This window comes from Myotis davidii, unplaced genomic scaffold (assembly GCF_000327345.1).
Source record: "Myotis davidii unplaced genomic scaffold, ASM32734v1 scaffold1115, whole genome shotgun sequence".
Taxonomy (NCBI): domain Eukaryota; kingdom Metazoa; phylum Chordata; class Mammalia; order Chiroptera; family Vespertilionidae; genus Myotis; species Myotis davidii.
Genome location: NW_006287910.1, coordinates 493,785 through 502,049, shown reverse-complemented (window position 1 = coordinate 502,049; position 8,265 = coordinate 493,785). Strand labels below are relative to the sequence as shown.

General features: G+C 44.2%; 1 protein-coding gene across 4 annotated transcripts in view; it reads right to left on the bottom strand.

The window, feature by feature from the left end:
- MKL2 (MKL/myocardin-like 2) overlaps window positions 1–8,265 on the bottom strand; it is a 205,780-nt gene that overhangs the window by 15,775 nt on the left and 181,740 nt on the right. For all 4 annotated transcript variants that reach the window (XR_435455.2, XM_006759669.2, XM_006759670.2 and 1 more), the window contains 5 exons: window positions 7,877–8,009; window positions 6,108–7,151; window positions 4,633–4,767; window positions 1,986–2,144; window positions 1,619–1,756 (listed from right to left, as the gene is read on the bottom strand). Coding sequence is in view for 3 of the 4 variants with exons in the window: in XM_006759669.2 (XP_006759732.1) it covers window positions 1,619–1,756; window positions 1,986–2,144; window positions 4,633–4,767; window positions 6,108–7,151; window positions 7,877–8,009 (1,609 nt within the window). In the remaining variant the exon portion in view is untranslated. The remainder of the gene's footprint in view (window positions 1–1,618; window positions 1,757–1,985; window positions 2,145–4,632; window positions 4,768–6,107; window positions 7,152–7,876; window positions 8,010–8,265) is intronic.

Here is an 8,265-nt window from a genome sequence, read left to right as displayed (position 1 = left end):
ATCTAGATTCGCTTTTTCCATGGGCGTGAAAAACGAGAACACTCGTGAGCGGTCCTTAACAGATGGCATGCGAAACACGAGAAAACTGAGCGGTACGAAATGTGTTAATACAGATTGTAAAGCAATGGTTCTCAACCTTCTGGCCCTTTAAAACAGTTCCTCATGTTGTGACCCCCCAACCATAAAATTATTTTCGCTGCTACTTCATAACTGTAATGTTGCTGTTATGAATCATAATGTAAATATCCGATATGCAGGATGGTCTTAGGCAAGCCCTGTGAAAGGGTTGTTCGACCCACAGGTTGAGAACCGCTGTTGTTGTAGAGATTTGTTCAAAGAGGATTTCCTGGAGTAGGTAGTATTTCAGTTAATTTTTTTAAATGTGAAGAGGTTAGCTAGATAAGAAAAAGGTGTAGGGGTTGCAAATTGCAGAGGGTGCAGGCGGGGCTGAGGGACGCCCCCCACCCCCATGCACGAATTTCGTGTACCGGGCCTCTAGTGTATAAAAAGTTGCAAAACTGCCATTCTTGTGGTGATCAATTTGTCAGTTATAAAAATGTGTAAAAGTATATTGCATACCTGAAAGTAATATAATAGTGCATGTCAATGTGAATAAAAAGTAAAATGAAATGTCCTTTCTAATCCGTAGAGATTTTCATACCTGACATCATGTGTTCTTTGTGCAGATAGATCCTCTCCTCCCACCTTCCAGAAATCAATTACTGTATGATCCCACTTACATGTGGAATATAAAAAAAGCAAAATAAATGAAGAAAAACCCCCAGAAACAGACTCATTGATATGAAGAACAAGCTGGTGGTTGCCAATAGGAAGGGTTCAGGGGATGGAAATAAAAAAAAGGTACATCCACTAAAAAAAGTTACAACAAAGTGAGTACTATATATCTTATTCAATAAACATTCATTTAAAAGACTGAGTTATGAAGAAGTATGAGTCCAAATATATTTTAAAGATTTCATAATCATAAAAATGGGTTATGTACAGCAGAATATTAATAAAAGGATTCTGGGTGGTAGGACCATTGGTCATTTTTCTCTATTTTTTTATAATTAGAAAACAAGTAATGCAAAGATTTTTCGAGAGACTAGATGTGAGCAAAACATAAATGTTTAGTGAAATGTTAGTAACAAGCTCTTCAGGAACACAGGAAAAACTGACATCAGGTTGTTTCAAAACCTCAGACACATTGACATGTGTCTAAATCTACGAGAACTTAGGAGATGTGGTCAGAGCTGACTTAGTTATGGAAAACGAAGAAAAATCTATCAACTTGTCTATTTCCCTTAGTGGAGGATCTTACTCAGGAAAAAGAGGGACCCGTGTAACAATCACATCTACCTTAACACAACTCACCCCTCGGCCCCAAAGGAGAAGTTAAAAGACAAACCCCGAATTTCTGAGTAATTGCAGGTTACATGGCTGCTGAAACCTGCTTGGAAGTGGGGGTCTTTATAGTAAAGGATAATGCGATTTAAACATTTAAAATGCAAACAAGGCTCCTAGCCATGGACTTAGTATCTATTGGGGCAAGTCTACCTTAGAAAAGGGATTCAATTTGAGGATGACAGATGACATAGAAGCCACTGGCCTCACTTACCTCTGGAAGAGAGGACTGGGTAGTGCGTGTCTGTTTGATGGCCTCCTCGTAGCGGGGAGGGTCTTTCGTCTTGGGCACTGGGCTCCCAAACAGAGAGTGCTGGACGACAAACGGCTGGGGTGGCGGGGGTGAGCTCGGCTGTGGCACACAGAGGAGCATATGTCAGCTCTGGGCAGTAAGCTTCCTCATGCCCTGGCTGTTCCTCACGCATGGACCTCCTAGGCCAGTGAGACCTACCTGTGAGGCTGTCTTCACTGGTATTTTCAGCTATTCCCCCGTGAATACTGATCTTCAGTCATTCCCAGCCTAAAGCTCTGGGCTTTGGGACCCAGAAAGCATGTCACTGGAGCAGTGGCCGCAGGCTTACCTTGCTGGGAGGGCTGGGTCCGTTTTGCAGGGATGGAAGGGGCGCACTTCTGGACTGGAGAACGCTGCTGGACGTCTTGTTAACAAAGGGCTGCTGGACTGCTGGGGCGGGTGGTCTCTGATATGAAAGAACTGTATTGGGTGCCGAGCTTGTGAAAACCTGAAATGAATAAGTATATTCCCATCAGTCTGCCCTTCCTACTAAAGAAAACCATGTTTTAAAACGGGTTGGTTAATTTTTTCTGCAAAGGGCTACAGGGTATACAGTTGAGGGTTTGTGGGCTGTGCTGTCTCCGTGGTGACCGCTTCTCTCTGTTGTTGTAGCACAGAAGTGGCCTGGACAACATGCAAATGAATGTGTGGGCGGGCACCAGTACAATTTCATCTACAAAAACAGGCAGGGCTGGATTTGGCCCGTAGACATGGTTTGCCACCCCACTGAGCATCAGTAGTCCCCTTGCTTGTCTTTGATGGCAGCATGACAGTATTTTTTGGGAAAGCAGCATTTCCTCAGCATAATTTCCCTAGTAAATGACAGCTGAATTTCTTCATTCCTCACTAGGGTGATCGCATCTATTCTCCTGGCTTTACTGTTCACGATGAAGCTAATGATCCCAAGCCCACCTCTCTTCCAACCTTGCTTCCAAGTGCCAAAGTCACATTTACAAACATAAATTTGGGACATCTCACATGTAATATATTCCAAACTAAATTTTCCCTTCTTCCCTCTATCCCTAGCCTCTGAGAGAAAGTACTTGCTGGTTTTGCCTTCATATTTCTTTAGACTTTAGTAAATAGAGCCACCAGTCTACTCTGCCTCCTCTCCTCAGAGCTCACATTTCTTAGAAATGACCCTTGGATCAGGCCTCTGTTCTTGCTGTCCTAATCCGGGTCCTTATTATCTGCCACTGGAATCCTGCCCTAGCAACCAGACCACGCCCCTGCCTGTAGCCCTCCACAACACAAGCTTAGCACACACCTGACAGAGCTCTGCCACTCACTGGCTCCTCTGTCTTTAGGGTAGAAGCTAACCTTTGGCTGGCATACAAACCTTCTCACTACCTGGCCCTTTTCCATGCTACCCGAAAGGCTACACATGCTGTGGCCATGCTCAGTTTTCCAGCTGCTTGGAAATTTCTCCAAATCCTCGCAAAGCCCCATTTAAAATCTGCCTCCTTCTGAGAAGCTGTCTGATCCACTGGGCAAAGCTGGGATTTCTTCCTGTGGAACTAACTGAAAATGTTCTGTTTAGTCCCTGTTAAGAGCCAACGGTTTTAAGGCCTTTTACGAATGTATGGCCAGACTATTGATATTTAACTGTATTTCACAGAACTGGTTTGCTCATAAAAATGTTTAATATACTTTATGCCACTCGTATTCAGAGAGTGAAAAACTTATCCCCTGTATTTTTATTGTAAATAAAGTATTTCTTAAACATGAAATTAGGCATTTGTGTGTTTATATTCCTCTAAACAGTACGACTTATCTGACAACACCTCTTTTAAAAGGTTGAATTTCCTAATATTTGGTAAAACATACACAAAAACTTCTTCCTTTAAATTGGGAGTAATGATTCCCAATTCTAGTATTTTGAGATCAGTGAATGAGCCCTTATTTATCCTGTCTAGATAATGTTTTTCTTTCCCCCTAAAACCAAGAAAACGGTCTCAACATTTAAACATTCACTAAGCTTATCACTACACTAATATGTCATTTTCAGCCCAAAATAAGTAATATGCAGAACTTTGCATTTTTCAGAGGAGAGTCCAAAAGAGAGCATGTGTGTTCATGTGCCTGTTCTGACCTGAGAGGTCGTTTCTGTCTGTCCCTCAAGCTCTCAGCCCCAGACAGCTCACCCCACCCTGGGGCATATCGACAGGTCTATTTAGTTATCTAGGTTCCTTTATGTTAAAGATGGAAATTCTGGGACTAATACTAAGTCTTAAGGTTTGTAATAGCAAGACCTTGGGATTTTTCTGACAAGGAGACGTGCACACAGCGCCACCTACTGGACGGTGGGAAGTCTGGTAACTGTTGGGGCTATTTAACAGAATCTTTAGGTGGAACTCCTTTAGAGGACAGTGAGCCAGATCAACACCATCATTTTAAAGATGAGGAAACTGACACTCAGAGAAAGACAGTGAACTATGCACAAGGCCCATCACATAGCTGAACCAAAATGAGAGCCAGACCCAGGCTATCTGGTTCTCAATCCATGAGATGGCAAACTCAAAATATAGAAACGTCTTACTCAAGAGATACATTTCAGAAAATGTCTTTTTCTTCAAATATCTCTTCCCAGGGAATAGCACTTTCCCCCTATAAAAATGGTTAATTTAAGAAAAATTTAAGCCCAACAAGATTCTACATATAAAGATTGAAAAAATACCTTTGAAATGTTTACTTAGAAAAGGAGTTGAACTGTTAAGACAAGCTACCTTTTAGTAATAAAGAACTGTCTTTCCCAAATACTTGGATAATCTGCAGACAAATGGCCTCCGACCTGAGGCTCGCGCGGGAGATGGATCGGAGATGCATCGCAGCAAGAACACAGCGAGCTCCCCGGAGGAGGCCCCTGTGACGATGCTGAGTGGTCAGGCAGATGCGGGACCATTCAGCCCCATCTGTCACCCTTTAGTGTCACCAACCTTTCTGACTTGCGGCTGACTGAGCACGTGCGGCGTGAACGTGCCTGGCTGCTGAGGCCCAGTCTGTGCCAAGCCCGAGGACAAGGCGGTGGTTGCTATCTGAGGCTGAGTCTGGACTCCTGCTTGTGGTGGAGTCTAGGAGGCAAAGTAGATAAATAAAAATAAATCAATTTAATTGTCAAAATCAAAGTTAGAATCAAGAGTTAGGTGTGAGATAACTGGTCATTTGGGGGATCTTATCTAAAATAAGATGAAATGTTTACAGATATACACTTCAACACATCAGCACCTAAATTTGAGCCTTAACAATTCTAAACCATAGAGTTAATCACCAGACCAGTTATTTTCATGCTCTTATTATTCTTTAAGTGACCAAGATGTCATTTGAAATTTTTGTGAGAATAGAAAACTGAAGAAAGAACCTGTAGCGGCTCTACACCTAATAGGTCAGGTGTTACAATGATTTTAAGAGCGGCAGGGAAACTGTGAGGCCTGAGTCTACATTCCTGCGTTTAAGCTGCAATGCATCCCCTTTCTGGGGACAGCCAGCACGTGCCACACAGGCCCAGAAGGAAATGCGGTTCTTCTCCTAAATGTCAATCCTCAGGGAAGATTTGGACAGAATAGACGTTTAGGAAAGCGACATTAAAGAGCAACTTACCATTTCACAGACTCTAAAGGTGAAATGGGAATTAGGATTTTCACAAATGCCAAGGGCCTGTGGGTCACCTCTGCTCAGGATGTCTGGGTGGTCAAGGCTGAGGAGCACCACTGCACGTGGCCGTTTGTTAAAACCCACTGGGAGCACGTTACATAGAGACACCGTAAGGTCAACGCACAGGCCGCGTGGGCATAGGAGGCGATGACACAGTAACTCCGTGTCCTCAGCAGCATCCTCACTCTGACTTTGGTGGTGGCCTTTTCCTTAGTGCAGGCACCTTCACATCGATGGTGCCCTTCAGGGACATGTGGGAGGCAGAATGGACGTAAGAGTGGACATAAGAGTCAAAAGGCTGAGGTTCAAACACTAGTTCTGTCCTTGGGCAACTTGCCAAACTACAAGGGCCTCAGTTTCCTTATCTAGAAATGGGGTTTATCACTTGGATTTTCTGGGGGAAGGGAGGAGTAAATGAAGTAAGCTGTTTAAAATACTTGAGGCTGTGCCTTGTGCATAAGAAGTACTCAGTAACAGTAATTATCACGATAATGTCATAGGTATGTAAAAACAACATGTACGATCCTGTGTTCATTAAAGGGGAAAGGTAACAGAAATAGAAAAGCATCCCCATTTTTTACTACCTAAAAAGAGTGCTGATGTTCGAATTTTTGAATGTCCCCCCACCGCACCCCCACCAACAGATTTCTGCTTCCGTGAAGCCTGATTTGGATGCATCTATGAGAAAGCTCAGGTGTGTGTCCTGAGTGTCCATTCCATGTGGGCTGCGAGGCAAGTAGTTAGAAGACAAACTTCACACCTGGAGTTTGAGGCTGCCCACGGGGAGCTGCACGGAGGTGACACTGGAGCCCTGGATGGACACTGGCAGCAGCAGCTGAGCAGTTTGCGTGGTCAGCAAAGCCTGCGGCTGAGCGACAACAGCAGGTGGCGGCTGTCCCTGGGAGCTCACATAAAACTGTGGGACCACGCTGGGCTGCTCTGCCTGGGCCACAGGGACCTCTTGCTTGACCACTACAGCCTTTTTGGAGACAAGGGTCTGGCCACCCGCAGAGACAGGCTGCCCCACAGAATGGCTGGCCCCCAGGACAGGCTGCCTGGGGCTGGAGCAGTCCGTGAGTGAGGTCTCGTCTTTGACAGAGGAGCCCACACTGCCCTGTTTCTGCTCTGACTGGCCGACAGCATGAGCAGGGGCGCTGGGCTGGGGGTCCAGTGGCCGCCGCTGCTGCTGCTGCCCTCGCTTTTCAACCTCCAGTTGCATTTTCAGAACTTCCACGAGTTTTTGCTCTTGTTCCAGTTTCCTCTTTAGCTCTTCGATCTGCTTCTCTTTCTCCTGAAGCTTGCGATCCTTCTCAGCTGCATCCAGTTCCAGAGTGGACAGAGTGCTGCTGGTGGGACTCAGGCTGTCTTCGTTACTGGTCACTCTCAAAGGAGATGAACACAAGAACTGGGATGGAGACATCATGGTCATAATCTCCGTGAAAGTGTCGGCCATGTTTGTGTCCTCAGTGCTGAGACTGGACTGTTCGGAGGGAGACGGTGAGATTGGCAGAGGCGAATGAACATTTTCCACGTGGATCACGTTGCTGGTTCCAGCAGGTGGCAGTTCTGCCTTGAGAGGGGAGCCCGAGCTCGTCACACAGTTATGCAGGGTGGGGACTGGCACCGCCATGGTGACTTCTGGGCTAGTGGTGACGACGGCAGATGTCGACACTGCCACGATGCCGTCAGCAGCAGTGCCGTTGCTGTTCATCTCCTGGTAGGGTTTCAGGCGTTCAATAAGGTTTGGTTTGGTGCCTGACACTGGAAGACCTCTTAGCTTCAGTTCTGTTTTCAGTTCTGATACCTGGAAGAACAAACAAATCAGTTCTCTTTGTCTGGTATAGCTTTCTGACAAGTCTACAGGACACTTTTGTGGCCAGGACAACTCCATATTATTGCACAGCTGAAAGTGGGGCCATTTCACATTACAGACCTGAACAATTCAGAAGGCCAGTGATAATAAACAAGGATTTTCAGAGGGCGATTCCTCTGTTATGTCGAAGAAATGATTTACTACCAGAAATGAGTAATTACTATGTGCCAGACACTGTTGGAAGTGGTTTATTCTTTCAATTAATCTTCACATGAGGTGTTGGTATTATTGTTTCCATTTTAAAGAATAGAAGATCAAGGAAAGAGGTTGAATCACTAGTCCAAGCTACCACAGATAACAGATAGCTGAGCTGGGGCAGAAACCCAGAAAGGCTGCCCTAGAGATCATGTTCTTAACTGTTACGTTTCCCTGCTTCTCCCAAACTTGGCAATGAGCAGGGAAGGAAAAAATCTGCCTCTGGAGTCAGAACAGGTATGGTGCTGACACACAGCATATGCTCAATAAATGAGTTATTACTGGTCATTATAATAACATTGTAAAATAAACTTACTGGACGCGAAAGGAAAATACTGCTATAAGGGTTATATTGTTGGTAAAGTTGAATGTATACTGAAAACTACCTGCTAGGCAAATCTGGCAAATCATTTACACTTCTATGGTACAAAGGGTGAATAGACTCTACTTGGAATTATCACCTTTAAGTCATCCAAGCTGGGAGGCAGAGGTCCTGGCTTCCTCACAGGAGCAGATGCATTCTGTCTTGGTGTGTTAGGTGTGGTATTGTTCAAAGCTGAATTGCCACTGTTGTTATTTTTGTCATTGAGGGGCCTTCAAAAGAAAAGAAAATTTAGAGTTTATAATAAAACTAGTGGTCTAGTGCACAGATTTGTGCACACTGAGAGGAAATTAGAGGAAATTAATTAGTAGAAAGCATTATTCGCCCTTTCTCTATAATAGAAGTGTCAGAGAGGAAAGAAAATTAGTAAAATGTATATGAAAATAATATATCAATTGATTAATAACATAACAAAAACATAAAAACAAAAATATGATATAAAAACAGTGATAAAAACAATGACTGATA